At 40.8% G+C, this 24,716-nt stretch overlaps 1 protein-coding gene across 2 annotated transcripts in view; it reads right to left on the bottom strand.

The window, feature by feature from the left end:
- The window catches only part of LOC117006881 (PR domain zinc finger protein 2-like), a 62,235-nt gene that overhangs the window by 22,747 nt on the left and 14,772 nt on the right, over positions 1 to 24,716 (bottom strand). For both annotated transcript variants that reach the window (XM_033079605.2, XM_033079603.1), the window contains exons 5-6: positions 21,844 to 21,996; positions 16,037 to 16,163 (exon numbers count right to left, since the gene is read on the bottom strand). In XM_033079605.2, the coding sequence (XP_032935496.1) occupies positions 16,037 to 16,163; positions 21,844 to 21,996 (280 nt within the window). The remainder of the gene's footprint in view (positions 1 to 16,036; positions 16,164 to 21,843; positions 21,997 to 24,716) is intronic.

The following is a 24,716-nucleotide window of genomic DNA, read 5'->3' as shown; positions in this document are numbered from 1 at the left end:
TACTGATGCAAAGCAGATCATTTGCAAGTTCTCCTGCCAGTCCTAAAAAGAGATGCAATTTGCTCATGAGGCAACCTGCTCCATGATACAGCTGGAGATGTGTCAATGACTGGTCTTTAAGCACTGATGCATTTGAAGAGAGGATTCACCCAGCACCTGACTTGCCCTTCCTCTGAACAAACTTCTTGTGCACAGACAACATTTCAGCTGTGTCAGATCAATTTCTGACACATATCCACAGTAAACCATTGTAGATGATCTCCTTTACCACCTTCAGTTTGTTCATCTTCTAGGTGCCAGTTTTCTTTGAGAAGGTTCAAAGAATTCACTACACTCAAACATGCCAATGACTGTCCCAGATGCAGTTTCATGGTCCTGACATTCAAGAGCATGTGCCCAGAAGAGAATTAAGCACAGAGGAACAGGTGATACTTCACTGATATGCTCTCCCAGCTTCCATGTGTTGGAGTCCAGGAACTTTAGAAGACATTTAACAGCTGTTGACAGACTTTCTCCCATGACTTCCCAAAGTGCTTTTAAAATCCATATAAACCTGGAAGATTTGTATCATTTTCTTCCTGCAGATTTCCAATAAAACCACAACCTACTGCTGATATAAAGCGTATCAATGAGTAGTCCAAGGCCTGTCCCTTAGTGTTTTTTATTGTTTCAGAGGTCAGGAATGAACAGAAGCCTGCAGGAGCGGGGAAATGCCTCTGAACACAGAACCTGGTGGAAGCCTGAGTATAAGTACACACGTGCACTTACCATCAGGTTCCTGAAGGGTCCTACATGGCTGCTACGGCCAGCTGGAGCCTCCACTTGGTCTAAACAAGAAAGATACAGGAATGAAACACAGGGAAAGTGAAATGGAAACAATGACAAAAGAATAAATGAAGGGCAGAACTTAATATATGGGTATGTGCTCTAGAAGAATTGTAAAAGAAAGATGCAAAGGAAAATGAATTAAATAAACAGATGGAAAGTAGGAACTTGTTTGTAGTGATGAAGATCAAAAGAGGAATTCACCAGTTTGCAATTTGTCTTGCAACTTTCAATAGGGTTCCTTTTTCTCTCCTCTCCCCTTCTGCTGTCAGATAGCTCAGCCTTCACACCTTTACAATCCCTTTATAACACTGCACCAGGCACAGGAGAACTCATCCTGCTGCCAATGTCCAGGTCATCAGTACTCCACTAATATTAGAGGAGTTCAGATAATAGAGTAACAGTGTAAGAGAGGAGTAATCTTTATTGCTCATACTTCACTTTATTGATAAAACCAAGACACCTCTGAAGAATCTACAGTCAGACTTTTGTTGTTAACCAAACTAATGGGACTGTTAAAGCACTGAGTAATTTCTGGTGGGATGGAATAAGCATACTCAGAGCTGGGAGGGAAGATGTTTAACACAGTGTTTCCATACACCTGGAGCTGAACTCTGTAATTAAATATTGCTTAACTGTACAAGATGTCATTGTCTTTAATAACCTTTAACTGCAGCACCAAACATGTTCACAGTTAAGATCATAAAATAAGAAGGACACTCACACCTGAGCTCAAACACTGCCTCAATCTCTCAGAGAAATACAGAATGTGGACATCTGTCTCCCCAAAGATTATAAAGAATGGAATAAAGATTAAGTGAATATTCAAGCTAAAACATTCTTTTGGAAAATTCAGCAGAAAATAACTGCATGATAATTTCCATATTCTTTTGATTAATGAATTTTAACATACTGATACAACTTGAATTTTAATTTGAGAAACAGCTTGTTATGCACCAGAATTCATCTGTTCCTGTATCCAGAATGCTGGTTGATGTCATGTTTTTCAAAATAAATTCCTTAAGGCTTCAGGCATCAGTAAAAATCTGAGTAGTTGTTTGTTCTACAGACAGAACACATGAATGCCTTTTCCACACACAGAATGCTATATCTAAAAGAACAGCATAAATTGCCTCAAAAAATTAAATCCAAGTTGTGTTGGCTGGAGGAGCATGACAAAATGCATAAACATCTTGCAGTGACTTCTTAGAATCTTGTCCAACTGTGAATGGCACAGTACATGGGTGTTAAAGACCTTACATATTTAATAAGTTGAACTGATTAAACAGTAAGGTACCTAGGCTGTTTAATTCAAAATGCTCATTATTAAATGTGAATACTAGGGCTGTTCTTCTAACATGTTCCTCTGTTTGCATTTAAGAGTCTTTGTTTTTTTTAGTTCTTCCATTATTCACAAAATCTTTCATTATTCTCTACCAGCACCTGCTCACACAGCAAAGTCAAATCAAAAACCACCTGGCTAAATAAAGGGCAACATAACTGTGTGTCAAGGGCTGCTCTGAGCCACTGAGACAGCCAAGAACTCCCAATGTTTGGGGAAAGCTGGCAAGCACAACATGCCTGGTATATATAGGATTATTCAGATAATCAGGGGGATTGCAGAAATGTGCCAAAAACATGACCCACAAAGTTATGCAAATATCTTACTCCAATATCTGAGCAGGAGACAGCACAGGGTCACTGCTGCCCATCCAGCACCTGGCTCAGTGTCTCACTCACAGCATCCACCAGCTCACAGACTGTGCTAATTAAATCTTTTTTTAATTGCTGTCCAAAGTTTTAAGTGATTTAGGATAGCTGAGGTTCAAAATATCACACTGCAAATTACTGGAGAAAAAGGAAGCAAGAGTAAAAACAGTAAAAAACCCTAATATTAGGCCAGGAATAAAAAAATTGCAACCTTGAAATAAAAAGCTTCAGCAATTCTGCCTTATTTAAACAAACATTGCTTCAATGTTGTAACATTGACTTCCAATATTTCTTCCACAATATTACTGTTCATACAACAATATATCAAAGTTCCTTTCAAGTGCTTGCAGTTAAGTAAGGATTTGCTTTGAAAGGATTCCAGCAGGCTCAGCTGAGGAACTCTCAGTACCTCTGAACAGACACACTCATTACCTGGGGAGGAACAGCCCAAAGCTCCCAACTTAAAATGAAACAAGACCTGAAACTGCTGCCTACCAAGGGCTCTGGAGACAAACAGCCTTGTAGTGGCAACAGAACAGGCTACAAAACCCAAACCCAGCTTCCCAAGAGCCCACACTCACAAATTCCAGTCCTGCCACAGAACATCTTTGGTGATAATATTGTTTTTTCTCCCCATTTTTATTTCTTTGTCAGCCTAAGATAGCTGTGCTGTACTAGGTGCATTTCCCACTTGGCTTCAGATCATCCCAAGCACTGGTGGGCATGTACACATGAAATCCTCTGTTTTCAGTACTGTATCTTTCTAAAACTGAAAATTTTAGAAGCGAAGTCAGCACATTTTCATCATATTCCAGTAAGTCTAAGGGTAAAATTCAAACCACATACTCAATTTTTCAAACAAACATGTCAATTAAATGCAAATGGCTCCACACAGTATCACTAAGAGGCCTATTTCAACAATAGGTAGGTATGAAAACCAACAGAAAAAGGTAAAATTTAAATGCTTTTATGACCCTGTTTTCTTCAATCTGTCATCCTTGTAAGTATTTGGTGGAGTGCACTTCTTGCAACACCATTATAAAGTTATCAGATACAACTAGTTTGTGTAGGCTCATTTCAGGTATTGTTAAGCAAAGGAAACACTAAAACTGACACGAGCTATTTCACAGAGTACAAAAACAATTACAACAGAATTTTAACCTGCAGCTCCTGAGAACCACAAGAGTATTTCAGAGCTGCAGAAGATCATGATCCTGTACTGTCAGTCTGCCCAGACCTAACATATCAGATAATATTAAAGCTGGAGAGGCAGAATACATACAGCTATATAGCACAGAAAAAAAGGAAAAGTCTTGTGAATTAGCTACAGATTATGGGCAACTGCAGTGAGCAAAGGTTTCTCTGCAATTTTTTTCCAGCAGAACTTGCATCTCCTCTTCCATAAAAAGACACTTTCAAGCTTACCCAGTAGGAGAAAGAGGAAGCCAAACTTCACAGCAATTCTATTAATACCAAACTGCCTGTTGTATAAGCCTATTGCTACCCATTAACCATCACTTCACTCACTGAGAGCAGATTTTATTCATTGCATTTTCCATCCACAATAGGAAAGGGGCAGTGAAGCCTCACCTAGGGAAGGTGTTTCAGGACACCTGAAGACAGGTACATACACCACACTGTGCATGGAATTATTTGTGCTGAGCACTAAATAGACTCTGCAGGAAAGAACCAGAGCCATGCTCTGACAGAGACTGTTAACATTTGCATAACAGATGAACTTGTTGCCATGGAAAGCCTAAGAAAATTCTGAGCTGGGTTATTTAAAACACCAATTTCTGCAAATGTTTGGCAAAGTCTCCACTTTAATGACAGCACTGAAGATCATGTAACTGTGTCTCCCCACAGACTCCTGGAATTATGGTAGTCAGTACAAGAGATGGGAGGATGGCATCACAGGTGAGCAATGCCAAGAGAAAGAAATGACCCAACAGTCTGCAAGAAGCAGAAGGGAGAACACTGCCATTATATGGAGTTGGTGAGACTAGAAAATTTGACTCTGTTCACAGATTTCAGATAAACAAATTTTAAAAACTGGTGAAAAATTCAGAGTGGGAAGCATATGTTAAATGTGTGGTATCACACCAATCCCTACAAGCTGAACTATGAGCTATCTCCAGTCTTCTTCACACAAGTTACATTTTGTACATTAAATTATGGCCCATAACTCTGTACCAGCCAAGAGACAAAACCAGTTTATACTGCCTGTCTGTCAGAGTATGTCATCCTCTCTTGCAGCATCTCATTCCAATCCCCAACACGTTCTGCCTTCTTCCTAACCTGACTGCACATCCCAGGAAGTCTTCAGTTTACAGACTACAAGACTTATAATGACTTAAGTAGTACAGAATGTCACCCAACAATTACAAGGCATGGCAAACAAGGCTTTAATTCCATGCAATTTTAACCCACACAAGAGTTGTGCTGGAACAATTAAATATAAATAATTAAATGTAGAGCTTTTATCCTAGCAAGATTTGAAAATGTTATTTCTGCCCTTATGCCAATATTTCTAAAACTGTAGAAAAGGGACACAAATATGTGAGCAGACTTGCTCTAGACCTTCTAAATCACTCCAACTCCAGGTGTATTCCTGCTTTCCAGCCCCATTCACTACATGGAGCAAGTTGTTCCATGGCTGCCACAGCTCCAGGACAGAAAACAGGATGAACATTCTTCTCTGTGCTTCTATTCCGTGACCTTTTGTTTTGCTAAGTATTAAGACAAAAGCAGCAGCAGAAGAAATGTCAGCTGGCACACACACTTTCCAGAAATAACTGTTCTCTATATTTAGCCAGTTTTTACATAAAATTCAGTTAAAAATAGAGCACCCAAATTGTGCATTTAATACAGAGAATGTCTAAATTTAAATCTCTGCTTTAGCCAATCAGAGCTGTTATCTAAGCCCAGAAAATACTGCAGTCACTACAGTTTGCTCCAAAATGTTTGTGAAATGAAGTTGCTCTCAGGTAATTAGAAATATCACCCATTTTGACAGCAGCATTTACAAGTTAATGGAAATGAAAGCCCTCACACAACTATTTGTACCACCAAGTTTAAAATAATCACTAGTTCAGTCTGCCTTTATATATAATAAAAAACCCAAATAGTCATGGCCCTATTTGTATCACTGAACACCTGAGAGGATTACATCAAAAATATCTGGGACTTCAGCTAAGTTATCTTCAAAAGTAACTACTTAGGTTGACAAACCAGGTATGTTTCAATACAGCAGCATCACACAAATAAGAAAAGAAAAAAGAAGAGAAGGACTTTTGGGTCCATTGCAGACCTTCTCACACAGCTGATCAAGGTGGTGCCCTGCCATCCAGAGTAGTTTTGCCTCTCTATGCCAGCCATGAAAAGCTGTCACTGCATGGAGAACCAAACCTGAAGCAGTGATGCAAGGTTTGCCCAGGCAGGGGCGATGCCTCTGCCTGCAGAACACAGCTGTAGCAAGGCTCCAATCCCCAGCAAACAGGGCTGCCTTTGTGCCCAGCAGGATTACTGTAACAGGAGTCCCCACTGCTGAGGAAACAACAGCAAAGCCTCTCACACACAGGATCTGGACAGTGCTACCACCATGCTAAAGCTCCCAGGGATAAAACTGAGCCCCTCAGAATTGCACAAGGTCACACTCAACACTGTCATTTACAGTCACTCAAATTTGTCCTGTTATTCATTTTATTCAAGTTTGTCATGTCATTTATGTTTACCACATCTGCAACATGTCACTTTTCCAGCAAGTATTGTCAATAAAATCACCCCTCTGTGTTTTACAGTGCATTTCACCTGTTCTTTGACATCCACTTCCAAATTTCTTTCCTTTAACCTCATTTTATTTCTTCAGCACAACCAACTACCTACTGGTTAAGTATGCTGTGTTTTTCCATCAGTCCCCATTAAAAGTATTACAGCATCTTCTCAACTGGGTCTCCAACCTAACAAAGAACATGAATTGTTAATAACCAGCTCCTGTCAAATCATATTTGTGCCATGGAAATGCTGCTTCTCTGTATCTGTTCAGAGTAACAAACCCAAGGTCATGTGAAAGAGTATCACAGCAGGTCCTTTAAAGAAGTAGATAAAAGAGGATAAATATTACTCTGTAAACTCATCATTTTAATGTCCAATATCTGCTGGGAAATTGTGGAAAAAATGCTTCACTTCCTTGTGAAACAAAGTGCTTCATTCATTTCAGCCACAGCCCACTGATACTTTCTTAGAGAAACGTTTGTCAGCCTTCTCTGATAACATGAGATACACTGAATTATATTTCCAAAGGAACTGTAATCCTCCAGTTGCCCAATCAGTCCATTTCTCAAAAGGACTGTGCTACAGGACAACGGCAACAGTTGGTCTCATGTTAACAAAACCAACAACAGAAGTTCTAAATTTATAATATGCCCCAAACCAGACAAGAGCAAATTGCTGTGTGCTTAATTTGTGTCACCAAGAAAGGTCACATGCTCATGGAGTCATTACAGGGAACAGCAACTTCTCCCATTTTTCAAACAGTGAAAACAAATCTCAGAGCACAGATGTACTTGTCCTCTGCTCAGTTAACTGCTACAAGCAAGATGAAAGTCTGATTTGATCTAAATGGGTTAAAATTAGAAGTCTTTTGCACACAACTGTTAATAGTGTAAAACAAAAACTAAAAACAGACTACAGAAATAAAATGTGAATTGTAACATAACTTGGACAATTTAATTTGCAGGTAAGGAACCAGAAAATAAAACCAGAGCAGAGTAGAGGGTGACACTGAACAGTTCAGGATTTGGGAGTATGGGCTAAGTTTCAGCACAAAGTCCACTTTGTTTTTGCAATCCCTGACAAGGGCTGCAAGATCATAAAGACTGGACTTACTGATCTTTACCTGCAACTTGAAAGGGAACACTTTGCAGGAAAGGCCACTTCTTCCTCAACTCCTGCCACTTGGTTAAGACTAAGTCCTTGGGAAAAGCCCAAGATAACTCTGAGACCTGGCTGAGGATCCAACTATGGCAAAGGTGGGTGTGTGGACGTTCTGATCCCAATCCCAGCAGGACAGGTCAGCTATCACTGCACTGAGCTGCTTTACACACAGCTCACTGTCTCCACACTCTGCACTTTTACTGGCAGCAACATATGGAAGTTTGCATTGGACTCAGCCCTGAATAATGGTGATGCCTGAGAAAATGTCCCCAGATTTCTATGAATCAAGTCACTTTTACAAACATCAAGCCTTCCCCATTCAACAGTCAAATTGTTTCTGATGGACTGCCAAACAAAACAAGATCTGTATCTGAGGGGACTCGAGTGAGGCATCTGGCTCTCAACTAGAGTTACAATAATGTATAGCTGACTACTCATTTCCATGGCATTTTGCAGCAATAATAATCAAGATGATGGATTTTCAGCTACTATAATACTCTCACTAGAATAACTTTATGTCAATCAGCACATTAATAACAGTGCCTCTCTGAAGTTCTGTGGCATTAATCATAGTCAATCAAAAGCTCTCACAGAACTCTGATAACAAAGTGTAACAACAGAATTAACTCTTAACAGCTGGTAAGCTCCTGAGTGCTCACAAAACTTCATCCTAAATAACTCTCAGGCACTGGTGATCCAAATAAATATTGTGATTTTCCAGGGGAAAAGTGTATAAATGGTCAGACATTGCCTAATTTCTTAGCTACAAATGCTGAAATACCACCGAGTCTTGTTTCAATAACTGAAATAAACCCAAGCAGAAAGTCAATCTGCTGTAACATTTCCTTGAGGAACTCAACCCAGCAAGTGTAGGCCGGTGAGAATTCTTCAGAACAAAGTCATTCCTGTCAGTCTGTGTAAGGCTCTTGGCAGCAATGACAAAATAAATTGGAAGGTTTGACAGATTGAAAAAAAATAAACACACTCTTGTCTTACCAATGTTTTTCCTTTCTGTTCATTTGGAAAACATACAAAATAGTTCATAAATAAAACACAAAATTTCTTTGCTATTTTGCAGGTTTGTAATGCAGTGGTGTGAGAATCTCCAGAGAACTGACAAACCCAAGTTACCTTCTGAAGGAGATCTCATTAAACAAAAGAGCTCTCAGGCACACACTCAAATGGAGTCTGCAAGTCTCCATGAATAAACCAGGAATCAAAACTTGGTGTGCACACTCCTGAAGTTAAATGTGCTTGTTCACCACTGCATAATAAATTACATGGGCCCTCAGTGTAAGACATTCCCTGTAAATAATACAAGTAAAATAAATGGTCGAGGTAAAATCTTGGCAAATTGCAATAAAAAAGTTTAGTACAGTCAACCATACAACATTATTCATATTAACTCTGATCAAATGGTTTTGAAAAGATAAGGCATAAAAAAGAATCTAGAGAAAGGCAGTAGAAATGATTCAGAGGTACAGAAGATTTTTTTACAAGGATTCAGAGCCTTCCCTAAATAAAAAGATGGTTCAAGCAGAGGCAAATAAACTCAGAATACACTGAAAGTCAGTTATTGACTTTACCTTGCATCCACCATAAACCCCAGAGCCTCCAACTGGGAAACAAACACTGAAGTGGGAGATTGCACAGGAGAGTCAGGAAACCACACAAAGAGCAACAGTGGCTGGTAAAGCCTTGACTTAATGTGAGGGAACACAAAGCAATTCAAGAAAGGATTTTTCATGTGAGCAAAAGTCACCCAGATTTAGTGAGATGTAAGGCAGTCAGCAGCTCAGTGAGTTTGTTCTCTTATATTCTATAAGCAACAGGACAACTCTAAATCACTAAATACTTGAAGAAATAAAAAACAGAAGTACTTGTTTCTCTGCCTCTTCTTCTCTGTAGGAATTCATCCCCTTCCAGTTTTGGAACAAATCCTCTAAATCTATCTCAAAGCTCTTCCCTAAAACAGCAATCACCAAATTTTCTCCACATCTTCCACACAGAAGCATTTAAACAATTCTATGAGTCAGAAGAAAATGGTCTAAGAAAGTCCTGGAAAATCTCAATACAATAAAATATTTCTACAAGGAAACTGGTATTTCAATAGCAACTTAGCTTTTAATTTATTTTCAGGAAAATCAAACAGTATTTACTAAGAAAGGAGCAGAATAATTTCCAAATGCAGTGGATTGTTTTTTGAAAATTAACAGTGAAATATCAGCTGCTTTTCTTCCAGGTCACTCCTTGCTTCAAAGCAATCCTGATCAACTGAAAAAAAAACCTGATTAATAACAGAAAGCTGCCTGGTGCCTCATTTCACTTCCCACTGTAGATTATATAACTGAAGACATTTGCAAATTTGCTGGGAAATGCCACAACTCTGGTCTAGATATATTTTACTTTTTTAACTTGAGAAAAGCAGTGTAAGGCAGTGTGACTAAAATGCAAAAGTATGAAAAAATACAGAACACTTGAGAATCTGAGTTACCAAATAACCCAAGAATTTTTACTGTTAAGTAACTACATACATCTCCTTTAAGCAGACATTAGTAGCTAGAAATACAACTTAAAATAATCTGGCCTTCATGGTTGTTGTAAATCAAACACAAAATCCCCACAGAGATAAAGTAACAGTGTGTGCAAGGTGCTTGCAATATTTCCAGAAGTTTATACTTCAAACACTGAGTTTAAGGGGCCAACACAGGCAATTCAGTGCTGAACTTTTAAATTTTCTTAAATACAGGCAATTAATTTTTTTATTCCTGAAATGAAGGCTTATTTTCTCCCATTCTTAAAGCCACAGGCAGAAGCAAGGCTGGAATGAGTGACACCAATTTCACTGCTCTGAAAGCACAGAGCAGCTGTCCCAGGAACTGGGGGCACAGCTGGAGAGGTGAAGAAGGGAATGTAAAGGAACACAAGTCTCCCTTTCACAGCCCCCCTGTATGGGGGTTAAAAGAAAACTTGCACTGCTTAGAAGACCTCAGATGATTGAGTTACTCTCCAGACAGATGATTCCATGAGATATGGTCCCTTGACATCCCAAATGCTGCTTCTGCACTGGAGCTGTATAAAACTTCTTGAAAATCAATGTGCCTTGGGGAAATCAAAGTAAATTCCATTTTGAGACTTTGTTCCAGGTTATTTTGATGACCTCTTCCCTCCTCCCCTGTCTTTTTCCAGTCATTGGTTAGGAAATTTTGAAGCCTTGAACTCCTGAGTTTTTCCTTAAATTTACTGGAAAAGAGCTTAGATAACAATATCATTTAATGATATCCTTGTTTCACCTGTACAACTTACACATCCCCCTATAAACTACATTCCAACTCATACACAATCATTTTATTCACAAACTCTTTTCTGTTTAGAAACAAACTTAAACTTAGTCCAAGTACAAACCTAATAAATTTGTGTAATTAAAAATAGACAATCAGGGCATCATTTGACCATGATTTCTATTTGGGATGATATCCAGATGGGAATCCAAGGCCTAACTTTTATAAACAGGATGCATATTTATGCCACTCTCAAGTATAGCCAATGATTTGGAATTACATGAGAATGTCTAGGAAATTATTAATTTAAAAAAAGAAAAACTGCAAGGATTTCTACTATCACAGAATTTAACCTGCTTATTTCATCCCTATGTTTTCCTGTTCCCCAGCAGCAATTTTACACAGTTCCAGCAAGTCACACTTTCAGACAAGACAAAAATCAGTGTAACTTTCAGGATAACAGAGTTTATTTCCATGTGGGAAGCAGAAGCCTGAAGTTGCACTTTGCATTCAGCCTGATACAAACCAAAACACAATAATTATTTGTAACATCCAAGAACTGATTCTAAACTCGCCCACCTTCACCTCACACTGCCTCTGGGCCTGTGTTGGTTATTGTGAGTGTCCCTACAGCTCAAGTTCTGCCTAAAAACCAGCAAGAACCATGGGAAGCAGCAACATTAGCAATAGAACCATTTAAGGTAACAAAGCTTTCCAAGATTTATTAGCAATGGTTTGAGACTTTCAAACCATGCTGAACAATCAGCAGGGGCTGCCCAGGACACAGGTGACCCTGAGGCAGGTGCTCTGCCTGCACTACAATACAGAAATATTTTAGGAGTTGACACAAGTGTGGCTCAGAGGTCACTGGGTTTCACAAGCCACTCCAGCTGCATTATGCAGCATGTGCTTTGGGAAGAATTAAATGAGAGACTTTTACCCCCCTGGAGAGCCTGATGCACCAGTGCAGCTCCCAGGGAGGCACCCACAGCCCAGACCTGCCTGCCATGAGGGGAACCTCCAGAGACAGAAACCAGCACAGGAAAAAGAAAACATTGTCCTCTTCTCCCCCCAAAAAAGGCTCTTTTAGAGGTATTACATGCAAGCAGGGCAAGCTTTCATCCTGAGTAAGATCAGTATCTTTCTTCCACAAAACCAGACTTTTGATCTGCCATATAATCTGTAACAGAAATGAGATTTTAGCCTTGTTTGATCACACTCTGGAGCCCATGCAGCAGCTTAAAGCAGATTACAGCCTGATAAAAACACTGCATATCTTTATGTATGACCATCTATTGAATGACCATCCCTTCTTTAAAACAAAACAAAACTTTAGCTACTTAAGGTTACTTTTTTTCAGAAAGACCGAGTCTGAAGCCAGAGGCTTCGTGAGTTCTTTTTGAAGGAAACACTGTCCATGTTACTGCTCACTGCTACAAGTTATTCCTGTCATATGCAAAGGAAGAAACACCCAGATGAGACAATAAAAATCTACACTACTTCTCTCAAGGACACAAGAACCCAACTTGCAAAGTGAACCCAAGCTTTTTAATTTCCTTAGAAGGAGAATTAATGAAAGATCTTGTGCTAATGTGTCTGATTGAGCAGATTTCCCTTTCAATCTTGGCAGGCAGCACATGAACAATGATAAATGTTTAACAAAAAAAACAAAATTTCAGAAAAATGCGAAAGAAACAAAAAATCCCTAACCTCAGCTCTTGTGGGCCATGCACTGGCAGTTGCTGGCTCTGGACTGTGGAGGTAAGGCAGTGATAACAGCTTGGTTCTGATAAAAATCTCACCAGGTTTTCCTTTTTGCATCCCCACCCCTTTCAACACCCTGTTATCCCACTAAATTTCTTTCTAAATCTCAAATGCACCTTAGGAACATCACACAGTGCTCCCATGTACAAAAATAAATTAGCAATAACTACCTTTTCCCTCCAGGACTCCTGAGCTGCTGTGCATGGTAAAAGGAAGATGCAGAGGATTTATTCTTGCTAAGAAAAGCTACAGCCAAGGCAGGCAGGAGCCATCAAACATGAACACCTGGGGACTATAAAGCAGTTTGAATGCAGAACACAAAACCAAAAATATGCAGGAGGGAGATGGGGACCTGGAGGAACTGCCAGGTGCCAGGCCAGAAACAGCCTAAAGGAGATTATGGACCTTGTGGCAGGGATCAGTGGCAAACAGGGCAGCTCAAGGTCAGGGCGAGCAGCTCAGTGTGGACTTTGTGTCTGGCCAGCTCCTGGCTCACCCAAACCTCACAGCCTCAGCCTCTTCTGGGAACTCACTCTGACCTACAGCACCAGAGGGTTCCATCATTCCTTCAGAGGATTCCTCCTGCAACATGAACAGATTCCAGCAGTGAAAGCCTCCCCTGACTGACTGGGCCATTCTCAATAGCTGTGAAACGCTCACCTCTCCTCACCTGCCAAGAGCTCCTCACAGGGATGGCAGGACAAGGTTCTTTGTAAAGGATAAATATCTTATCAAGCACAAGACCTAAGATGGATCAAAAATTCAAAAGGATGTTTGTTTTATTGAAAATAGAATAATTGTAAGTTTTATCTTATAACTACATAGTCTGTATCACTAAATTATAATAAACCTCTCAAATAATGTCTTGTCTAGTCATTCCTAGGGTATTAAACTGTCACTTTACTTTTCTGGAAAATGCAGGACACACTTATTCACAGTTGTTGGAATTTACCAATTCTTACTTGGTTATATTTTCTTCTCAATATCTAAGACAACAGTGTGTAACATAGGCCAAAATAAATTTTTAAAAAATTATTGATCTGTTTAGGTCACTAATGAATTCAAATTTCACAGCCCTCTGGAGGAGCTCCTCTCTAGCAAATTTGTTAAATTGCTATTTAATTCAAATATTACCTTATACTGACTCCCAATTTTTCACACATATAAAGTTAATTCACAAAAAATCTTTCTCCTCCCATTCCTTTGTATGACTAGACTATTTATTTTTTAATTAATTACTTTTCAATCATATTCATCATAATTTCCTTTATTTCCCCAAACCCCTCAAGTCTAGGGTTAAGAAGCTTCCCCATCCAAGAATACAGCTGAGTCTACAGAAGCACAGATATGAGTAGAAACCATTCTGGAATCCTCACTGCAGCTACTGCTACCAAATCTGCAGGAAAAAATGTGTGTATTTCTTATAAAAAAATTGCTGTGAATTGCAAATATTAACAGATGTTACTACAAACACTAAAATAACAGAGTAAATGCAGAGTAAAAAAATTCCAGTGAAACCTATGAAAAACAAAGCTATAAAATTTCAAAATATCCAATGAATTGCCTCATCAAATTACAGCTGAAACATTAACAATTCAAATCAACTAAATACTAAAGAATTTGGTCTTTCTGCTCCATGAGACAAGAGTGTAACTCCATAAATAGATTATTCTTGGTTATTCTTACATGCTTCATCAATTTTGTGCTTGGAGTTGGTAATCACTGGGTTGCTTTTTATTCAATAATTGTGAGCCTCATTAAGGAACTTGTGTTTATAAAAAGGAGGAATAGATTTACTGATCCTAATTATGAAATCTGTAACAGTTAAAACACTAAACCTACAAAAGAGTATAAAATCAAAACCCAGAAACCAAATTAGTTCACTGGTATTTTTACCTATAACTTCATGAATGCAAATCAAACTTCTATGCCATGAAAAATTACCTTAGAAATTATTCTGTCTGGCTTTTCTGATTTATCATATAATCAAATTCTTGCAGGTTGTTTTTCTAGCCTTTCAGGTAAATCATAGGCACACAAATTCCATTTGTTAAGATAATGTAGATTTAGGTAAAAACAACATAATACAGTCTGTAATTTACCAAGTGCTACTTATATATGTGCTAAATATGCTTTTCATTATAAAACAGAACTTAGTGCTTGAATTTCAGTATTTGCTTAACCTGTGAAACACTATTCAAAATAACTTTTTGCACTACAGTCCCCTCTCCTCAATCTCATATAAAAAACTTACACAATAACTCTTCAATATCTGACCTTGTTTCCAATGTGAGTTCCAGTCAAATGCACTAGCTATAAGATCAGGCCCTACATTTTACATTAAAAAATTTACAATGATGCTTCTTAAAATATTATCTTTGTTTGGTTCATTGGTAACCTCTAGACTACCAAAATGTACATGCTCCCCTGCAAGAGGAATTGATACATCTGTGCTATAACTGTAAATATTTCCCTCTTATACCTAGTCCCTGTAACTAAAGGCTTTGTTGTGATTTTGGCCTAAAACGTTAGTGAAAATGTCAGTTATATAAGGCCACGCGTGGAGGCACACGCACTCTAAAAAACCCTGCTGCTGAATTAGTCATGGAAAAAAATAATGGATGTCTGCTCTGACATACATATTCAGAGAGGGAATAATGCGTTTATACCACCGAAACTCTGTCCCACCCTCCCTCCTCACCCAAGGCAGCCAGGAGCAGCCATTCCCACCGCCTGCCAAATTCCAGAACCAACAAATCGGCCTAGAAACAACAAGAAATTAAAAACCGCAAGGAAATAACAGGAGCGGAATTCTTCACTTGGCTCGACTGCCGTGCCCCAGACCCAGGGCTCAGCCTCCCGTTCCCAAAGGATCGGGGCGGCTCCGGGCCCGGCTCCCCCTTATCCAGAGCGGGATCGGGGCGGCTCCGGGCTCAGACTCCGCTTTTACCGGGGAGGGATCGGGGCGGCCCCGGGCTCTGCTCCCGTTCCAAGGAGGGATCGCCAGGGCCCGGGCTCCGCTCCCTTCCCAGGGAGGGATCGCCAGGGCCCCGAGCTCCGCTCTCGCTTCCCACGAACAGATCGGGGCGGCCCCGAGCTCCGCTCCCGTTCCAAGGAGGGATCGCCACGGCCCGGGCTCCGCTCCCGTTCCAAGGAGGGATCGCCAGGGCCCCGAGCTCCGCTCCCGTTCCAAGGAGGGATCCGGGCGGCCCCGAGCTCCGCTCCCGTTCCAAGGAGGGATCGCCAGGGCCCCGAGCTCCGCTCCCGTTCTAAGGAGGGACCGCGGGCTGGGTCCCCGCCCCACGCGGGCTCGCTGCGGCCCCGCCGGCGGAGCGGGACGTTCCCCCTTCCCGCGCCGCTCCCAACTTTTCCAGCCACAACTTCCACGTTCCAGCCGCGGCGCCGCCGGCCGGGCCGGGCCCTTCCCTCCCTCCCTCCTCTGCCGGGCCGCGGAAGGTCACGGCGGCCGCAGGCCGGGCTAACCCGCGCGCCGGCGGCCACGGGGCCGGTCCGCTCCGTACCTCTGCGGGCCTTCGGGGAGTGCCGGCGGCTGCGGGCGCTCGCTCGCTCCTCCTCGATCGCGGCCGCTATCGCCGGGTCGTCCTCGCCATTGTACCACACCAGAAGCTCCTCGCCCGCCGCGATTGGCTGCGGGGACACAACACAGGGCGCGCGGCCAATCAGCGCGCGCGTTGTTGGCGGGGCGGGGAGCGGCTGCGGAGGCGCCCGCGGAGCGGCCCCGCCGAGCCTCGAGGGCGCCGCCCCGCGCGCCCCCTGCCGGCCGGAGGGCGCAGCGCAGCCCCGCCCCCGGACCGCGCCGGGCACGCAAATAACAGCGCCCACAGAGAGCACAAAAACAGCCCAAAAGAGCCCCAAAACCAGCACCCAAACAGCACCTAAAAGAGCCCCAAAAACAGCCCAAAAGAGCCCCAAAAACAACCAAAAAGAGCCCCCAAGAACAACCAAAAAGAGCCCCCAAGAACAACCAAAAAGAGCCCCAAAAACAACCAAAAAGAGCCCCCCCAAAAACCCCAAAAGAGCCCCAAAACCAATCAAAAATAGCCCCAAAACAACCAAAAAGATCCCCAAAAACAACCCAAAAGAGCCCCCAAAAACCCCAAAAGAGCTCCCAAAAAAAACCCCAAAAGAGACCCAAAAACAATCAAAAAGAGCCCAAAAAGAACCAAAAAGAGCCCAAAAAACAACTCCAAAAGAGCCCCCAAAAACAACCAAAAAGAGCCCCAAAAACAACCAAAATAGCCCCAAAAACAACCAAAAAGAGCCCCAAAAAACCCCAAAGAACCCAAAAACAACCCAAAACAGGCCAAAACAGTACCCAAAAGAGCCCCAAAAACAGCCCCAAAAATACCCACAGACTGTAACACGCATACAAAACCCCAAACTGCAAAAAAAAAATCATTTAAAAAATCATGCCATCAAAAATCCACAAGAAAACTTAGAAAAAAAATCTGAAAAATTATGGAATGTTAAGGGGTTGGAAGAGGACCCTAAAGTCCATCCAGTTCCACCCCTGCCATGGCAGGGACACCTTCCAGCCCTGTCCAGCCTGGCCTTGGACATTTCCAGAGATCCAGGGGCAGCCACAGCTCTGGGCACCTGTGCCAGGGTCTCACACCCTCCCAGGGAACAATCTCTTATCACTGAACATAAATTTCCCCTCTTTCTATTTCTATTCTGCTCCTTGGCCCATCACTACAGTTCCTGATAATGCAGAGATAACATCAATACAGTTAATATTAATACAGTTATAGAGTTAATTATTAATGCAGTCCTTGTGTTAATAATTCATACACAGTTGTTGTTGTTATTATTACTTTTGGCATTACCCTTTCAGCTGTAATGTCCCAAATTGTGTTTTGTCTCAAATAGTGACATTGATTTAAATTCCAGTGCTCATTTCTATGGATATTTCTATGGATGTTCATTCTTTTCAGAGAGCAGCCAGGTTGGGACAAACATACCTAGCCTATACAAAGCATTCGATAATGTTAATTAATTATAATACAATAATAAGTTACAGCTCAGGCAGCCACTACAGCTGGATATGGAGCAAAATCTAAAGATCCAGGAAAAGATTGTCACAGTTGGTTATTGGGAAAACAGATAATTACATGTTTAATAAATTCACTTCATCACAAAAATCTAAGGTTTGCTTGCCATTCCAAATTGATTATTTCTCTTCTTTTTAACCAATTAAAAAAAAAAAAAATCACAGACTAAATTAGTCAAATTGGCATCACTGCAAATGCTACTCATATTCCCAGCACTGCAACAAAAGAAATTCTATTGATCAGTTCATTTCACATGCTCCTTAAAATATCAGACTCAAACTAATAAGTCCCCAAGTTGGCAGACTAAAGATTTTAACTTACTTTTTAAATCTTCCTCATTGTTTCTCCATTTCCTGAAGCATTTTACCCAAAACCAAGAAAAATTTCAATGCCTTAAGTTTAACTCCCCTCTTTCAGGGGTTAGTGAACATGAGGCTGAAGGAGACCAGATCCTATTTTCAGTCATTACATCAGAGCAAAGGGTGGCCTCAGATTTTTATTCCTAGTCTGAAGCCAAAGGGTAATTTTATATCAAGAGGAAAAGTAGGATTTCTTTCTTCTACAGCCCATTTTTTAGTGGGTCTGACAGCACATGATAAAGGTGATAATTATCATCATACCCCAGACACTGGAACAACAAGAGGTGCAAGATCCCAACAACTAAGGCAAGAATAAGTTTTAACACAAGCAAAGCCTATGGCTTGGCTTCCTTGAGTCCCAGAGGCCTGACAGAATAAATAGTGGCAAAATTATTTGCATGGCCTTGGAGCTGGTGAGCAGCAAGGAATGCAGGAAAAAAAATGCAAAAAACCCCCTTATCATCTAAAAAATATACAAAGATCTGGATGAGGTTTCAGGCAATGCAAACACAGGGTGATAATGAGCACATAATTTGTTGGCTGCATGGCTGGAGCTAACGTTCAACTTGATGAATTTAGTTTTATTGTGACTGCTCTAGAATCTAAATTAAGCCCTCTAACCTTGTGCTTCTAAAATGAGATGCAGCAGCAGTTTCTCAACCAGACAATTAAAGCTGCTCCCTCAGTGGCAATGAGATAAGGACAATAGTAATTTCATGGTTATAAGCTGCACCTGATTATACAGGGTGTGATCAAAGGTATCTGTTCTATCACCATCTGTTGAGGGTGGGGGCAGTGATCCTGATCTCCCTGGGAGATATTCTGCTAATGGGCATCCATTGAAACCAGGCAGGGCATTGTTCTTTATCTTTTCACAACCCATCCTTCCTCCAGCCAGTCATTTTCTGCTCATGGCCATTGAGTCCCACTGTGGGACTGATAAAATTACTGCATCCCATTGGGAGTTGCTCCAGCCAGGGGGAAGAGCCCAACATTTCTTACCAAGATAAAAACAGAGGTTTTGGGACACTAAGGGAGCCCCTTTCTCCACTGGACTCCAGAGGAAAATGGGATTTCTCCACATCCCCACTGGAGCTCCGGAGGGAAACTGCACCTTGTACAGGAGCACTGCTCCAACTGAGCCACATCTGTCACTGCAGGAGGATGCAGCCACCATGGGATGGGACTGCTGCCAACACCCTGCCTGACGGGTGTCAGGTTGTACTCTGACTGTGTCAGGGTTTGGGGTTTGTTCTTTGTAGTGCTGTATTTCTATTTTAATTTCCCTAGTAAAGAACTGTTATTCCTAATTCCCATATCTTTGCCTGAAGGCTGCTTGATTTCAAAATTATAATAATTTGGAGGGAGGGGGTTTACATTCTCCATTTCAAAGAGAAGCTCCTGCCTTTCTCAGCAGACACCTGTCCTCCAAACTAAAACAGCAACTTTTTGTTCTTTGTCCATATAGAAGCCACACCTGATTATAAGCCGCACTTTGGGTTCGGACCAAAATTTCAGTCAAAATGGTGTGGCTTATAATCGTGAAATGACTTATCTATTTTTCACCACAGACACTGCATTTTACTGTGATATTGTGCTGCTGCACCTGGGTGTGCCTCATCTCACCAAACAAAACCAAAGTGAACAGTCTGACATTTACTTGTGTGAATCTTTCACACTCTGTAACCCAACATTATGTTGCTCTCTCCTATGTAACAGGGAGGATCTAGGAGTGTTATAAACCTGTTGGGCAAAACAATCTTCCACAAGCAAATCAATTTAATTTTCATCAGGGACAGTTTCATAGCCAAGCCTTATCAGAAGACTCTTTGAAACTGAGTTTTCCCTGTATTTCACCTTTACTAGAATTCAAGTTTTGTGTGTGCAGAACAACACTACACAGCAAGCTCCTCTCATGAGCAGAGGCAGGAAGAGCTGAAACTGCATCTTGAAGATGTTCCCCTGCAATATCACAGCTCTCACACAGCTGTCCTGAGGAAAGCAGATGCAAAGCAGCTCACAAATACCCTCACCCCTTTAGGAAAGATGAAGAGAAAAACATTTGCTTGTGCTCACTCACAAGTTCTGTTCTATGACTATTCATGGGGAACAGGGAAGTTAAAGCTCTACAGTTCTGAGGTGGCCCCACACCAAGCAAATTTGGACTTTGTTATCTCAGCAATGAGGCTTGGAAATCAGCCTGTTTAACTTACAAATTTAAAACCTACAAAAAGCTGAAAGAAACCTTGGGAAAAATAAGACCCCATGACTATACTTTCAGTGATTCAAGGTAAAGCAGAACAAGATTCCACACAAGCCTCCTGAATTCTCCTTTGGGGGTAAATAAAACCTGTGCTGTTTATTTGTCAGCAAGTGGAATCCCCCTAAATTTATGAATTATGATAAAGATCAGGAAAGAACCATGTGTTCATATCTGGGCTGGTAAATTGACAGCAGGTTTGAAATGGCAGGGTAGAGATCTTGACATTATATGCAAAAGATAAGGACATTTAAGATGTTCTTTATTGCATGCCTTCTTTTGTCTCAGTTAGCAGTAAGGTGTGACTGGGATAAAATTCATTAAGTTTCAAGAGACAACAACCAAAGGAACAAAAGGATATTCCAGTGCTGAGACAAGGTATTTGTTAATCTGTCAGCAGTGCTCAGCCTCTTTCAGCAGTACAGTTGTTTTCCAAAGTGCAATATCATCCATCAAATAAACAAATTTTTAACATGTGAATGCTTGTCTCTGTCAGAACTGAAACTTTTGCAGAAAAGATTTAATGAGAAATTTAAAATGTGAGAGTGACACCAGAAGCATTCCTGTATTAATGAGCTAGTGGGACTGTGGGCAAAGGCAGAGGAATCCAAGATAAAGTGTCTAGAGAAATCAAGGCTGGCTACAGAACCATATTGGGAGCCAGCCTCTGTGAATAAACACTGCAGAGAAGTCAGCAGTCTGGCTGACTCTGAACCTCTACTTGAATGCCATTACAAACTTCAGAAAATGTTTAGAGGGTTTCTTCCATCTAGCTTGAGTGACCTAAAATACAACACTTACCTACTGCTGCACTGCCCCATAAACTTAAGTCACTCTTTTATTAAGATATCAGATACTTACAGACATTGTTGGCCTCACAAGGAAATGGAAGGAACAGCAATAGTGCAAAACCAAAACTATATATACCTCAAACACCCAAAAGTATTTTAAAAAAATCCTAAGTCAAGCTACACACACTCAATGCCAGGAGGTCTTGATCAGGCATTCAAGAAATACTTTAGAGCCATAACATCTTAACCTAACATGCTCCACCATTATAGCTTAATTTTTTTTTTCTTGATTTGGAAGGTAAAATGCTTCAGGAATTACACCCTTTTCCCTGCCTCTCCCTCACTCCCTGAAAAAAACCAAAATGGTATAAAACCTTGAGAAATAGTTTCATGGAGCTACCCATAAAAGTCTTGACAGCCAAACTTTGTCAAACAACGCACAGACTATAAAAATAACTGATTACTGCAAAAGCATCCTCAGCAGAAAGAACCTTGGTATCTACAGAAATAGCAAAACATTTATTTCATATACTCTGCAGTTTTTCGTTCTAGTTTGTATTAAATTTGGTGCTACAGCAAACCATTATCCAGTAAGACAGTGTTGATATAGACTGTAGTTTAACAATAAATCTAATGTCAACTGTATTGGCAGACAAGAATTTATCCCAATATGTGTAGCATTTGCAGTGTTTCCAATGTTTCATAAAATGTAATATCAATAGAATAAATAATAGTAATATAAATAGCAATAAAATTGCTTAATATAAATAGCAATTTAAAAAAAGTTTACTAATAGAGCAGAATAAAAAGAATCAATAATAAAAGCAACTGTTCAGGCAGTGATACCTTCAGACTCTTGTAGTAAATGGTCCTGTTGATCTCCAGAGGGAAGAGGTTCTGCTCCTTGCCCGAGCGCGCCCAGTTTATGTAGCGCAGCCAGTTGCCCTTCTCGGGGTCGGTGGCATCCACACACATCCAGCCCAGGTTGGGGTAATACACCTGAGAGAGAGGCACAGAGACCTGCTCACACCACAGCACACAGCCCTGCACTGCAGGGACACACAGCACCCAGGGCCACCCCAGGGCAGGGACATCAGCAAGGGCAGGGACAACACCCAGAGCCAGGGTTGGGCTGGGCCAGTGCTGCTGCTCCTCTGCAGTCTGTCAGAGAAACTGCTACAGCTGGGAAAAACCCACTGACAGAATGCACAGAATTCACAGAATCATCAGGTTGGAAGAGATCCTCAAGATCATGGGGTCCAAGCCATGCCCCAACACCTCAGACCATGGCACTGAGTGCCACATCCAGTCTTTTTTGGATATCAATTCATGGCCTGAAACCCATCTCTGAAGGCTCTGGATTCAAAAGCCAAAATCCTTAAAATATTTTACACTTCTTTTTCAGTTTGGCAAGCCTGAAACAATACTCTAGATTTTGCATTTAGTAAATTGACTGATTTTAAGATATGGAGGCCACAGAGCTTTATTTTTACCATCTGATCAATAGGAAAAAGTAACTACATAGAAGCTAGAAGTATTTGCTTTGTTTGGAAAGATAAAGCATACTTTATATTTAATCTTGTTTTAGGGTATAAAAGAACATTTTAACCTTTCAGAAATCTTGTGATCACCTTAAAAAACTGACCATGTCAATAAAATTCTGCATGTTCCAAGATGCTGTGTAAATTCTTTGGGTTTTGCTCTTGGGGAAAAGGCTGACACCTACTCCTGATTTACATTTCAAGACAACTTGTAGTATAGCAAGAAGGGGACTGACAACTTCACTATTTTCTGGTGACAGGTGACTCTGCTTCTCTTCCAAGATGTTATGCATCTCCCACTCTTCTTGTAATCCAAGTTAGATGCCCATAAGAAGAGCTATCAGTGGGTATTTTTCCTTCTGTTTTTCTAGAAGCCCAAAAAACTACAATGTTGTAGCTTTTTATTTTCTGATACTTTACAAATAATTCCAAGGCTTTTCAAACTGTTCTCCAATTTCAACCTTATGTACACTTCTACAACAGTTTAGAAAATACCCTATTTAATAAATTCAAAATGGAAGAGCCAAGGAATGCTGTGGGAGAGCTAAACAGACATGAAATATATGTCTAAATGTAATTACTGATTACTTTTATATATCTATATAACCCAATTATGTTTTTATATAACTTTATTATGGGTTTTCCACAAACCAAAATACTTCTTTGCTTTTCTAATCTACAGAATATAACAGTTTAACTTACAGAATATTGTTTAAAGGCCTTGTGCACTGTGAGAAGGAAAATAGCTCCAACTCCTCTCCACACCATTGTGAATTTAAGTACCCACAACAAAACCCACTCAGCACAGCTGTGCCACTCATTCCAAACCAGCATTTCCCTCCCTTCTCAGACACTTGTTCTCATTTTCCCAACTGTGGCTTTTTACCAGTAAAAAAGGAAAATATGTTCTCTCCTCAGACACCAGAGGCATAAACTGCCACAGCTCATCTTTTTCACAGTGAGCCTCTGGTATGACAGTTCAAAATCATTAAAACTGACTGGAGATGCCAGTTTTAGAAGCTTTACTTTTTATTCAGATTAATTTGATTAAAGAAGCAGATGGAACACTTGTGGAAAAGGTTGTTCCCCAAGCAGAGTGTCCATGTACTGAACCGCTCCTACACAGCACCCTCCTTCCACAAACCATATTTTCTAACAGTTGAGATTCTGGACTGGTTTCAGGTATCAGCATATGGGACCAACTGTTGCAGTCTCATTTTAGCTGCTTTTTTTTTCTAACTCTAAAGTCACTATTAAAGCAACAAACAATTACTCTGGCATCTAACAATTCCCATTATCACCTGCATTGCAAACCAGGAAACTCTGAAATAGCTGGATTGCAACTATCATTTCTCAACACAAACTGCAAAAATATCCACCATGAACATTCAGCATCCAGCACTGAGAAACACAATTGTGAGGTCAATAATTTACTTGACTGATTCAATCTCACCAAATGTTCCTGTGACTGATCAAAACTGGAGATACCTTATGCACTGCAGTTTGTGATAGCATGAGCTCACTGCAACAAACATTATATTTGAAAATTGTATTGTTTTTCTAAAGGGGAATCTGCATTTATGAGAATGTCCTGTATCAATTCCTCTGATAGAGGCTAACTCTAAGCTCTGTGCATGTTTTTAGTGTTTTAGGGAGTTCCATTTCTGCAAGCAAGGGGACTGAAGGATGGATGACCATTATCAGAGTCTTAGCCTAAAAATCCATGTTCCAGAACATTCTATGCCACATTCCTCCACCCTTCCCCTCCCTGACTATTCATTTCACTAAAACCACGTCCTGTGCTTGTCTTCAGAAAGACTGAGGAAGTCTTTGGAGTGGTAAATGAGCTGCCTCAAAGACACTGTAGATGGGATTCAGCTCCCGATGATGACATTTACATTTTGACATCTACATAATAGCCAAGGTCTCCTGACTGCCATGGAGCTGCTCAGACAGCACCTGCTTCAAGGCAAGCCCAGCCCAAGAAATACTGCAACACTTCAGAACTCTTACAAAAACTCCAAAAACTGGTTTTCAAAGAGCTAAATGAGGAGGAGTGATGTGGCTTCCTTAAGAAATTCCATATCCTCCTAATTTCCCTAATTTCACAAGCAGTTGACAGCACTCAGGGTTCAAGCCAACAAAGCAAAAATCAGCAATAAACTCTTAAGGGCAGCT

This window comes from Catharus ustulatus, chromosome 24 (assembly GCF_009819885.2).
Source record: "Catharus ustulatus isolate bCatUst1 chromosome 24, bCatUst1.pri.v2, whole genome shotgun sequence".
Taxonomy (NCBI): domain Eukaryota; kingdom Metazoa; phylum Chordata; class Aves; order Passeriformes; family Turdidae; genus Catharus; species Catharus ustulatus.
This window is presented reverse-complemented; position numbering and strand designations above follow the sequence as displayed.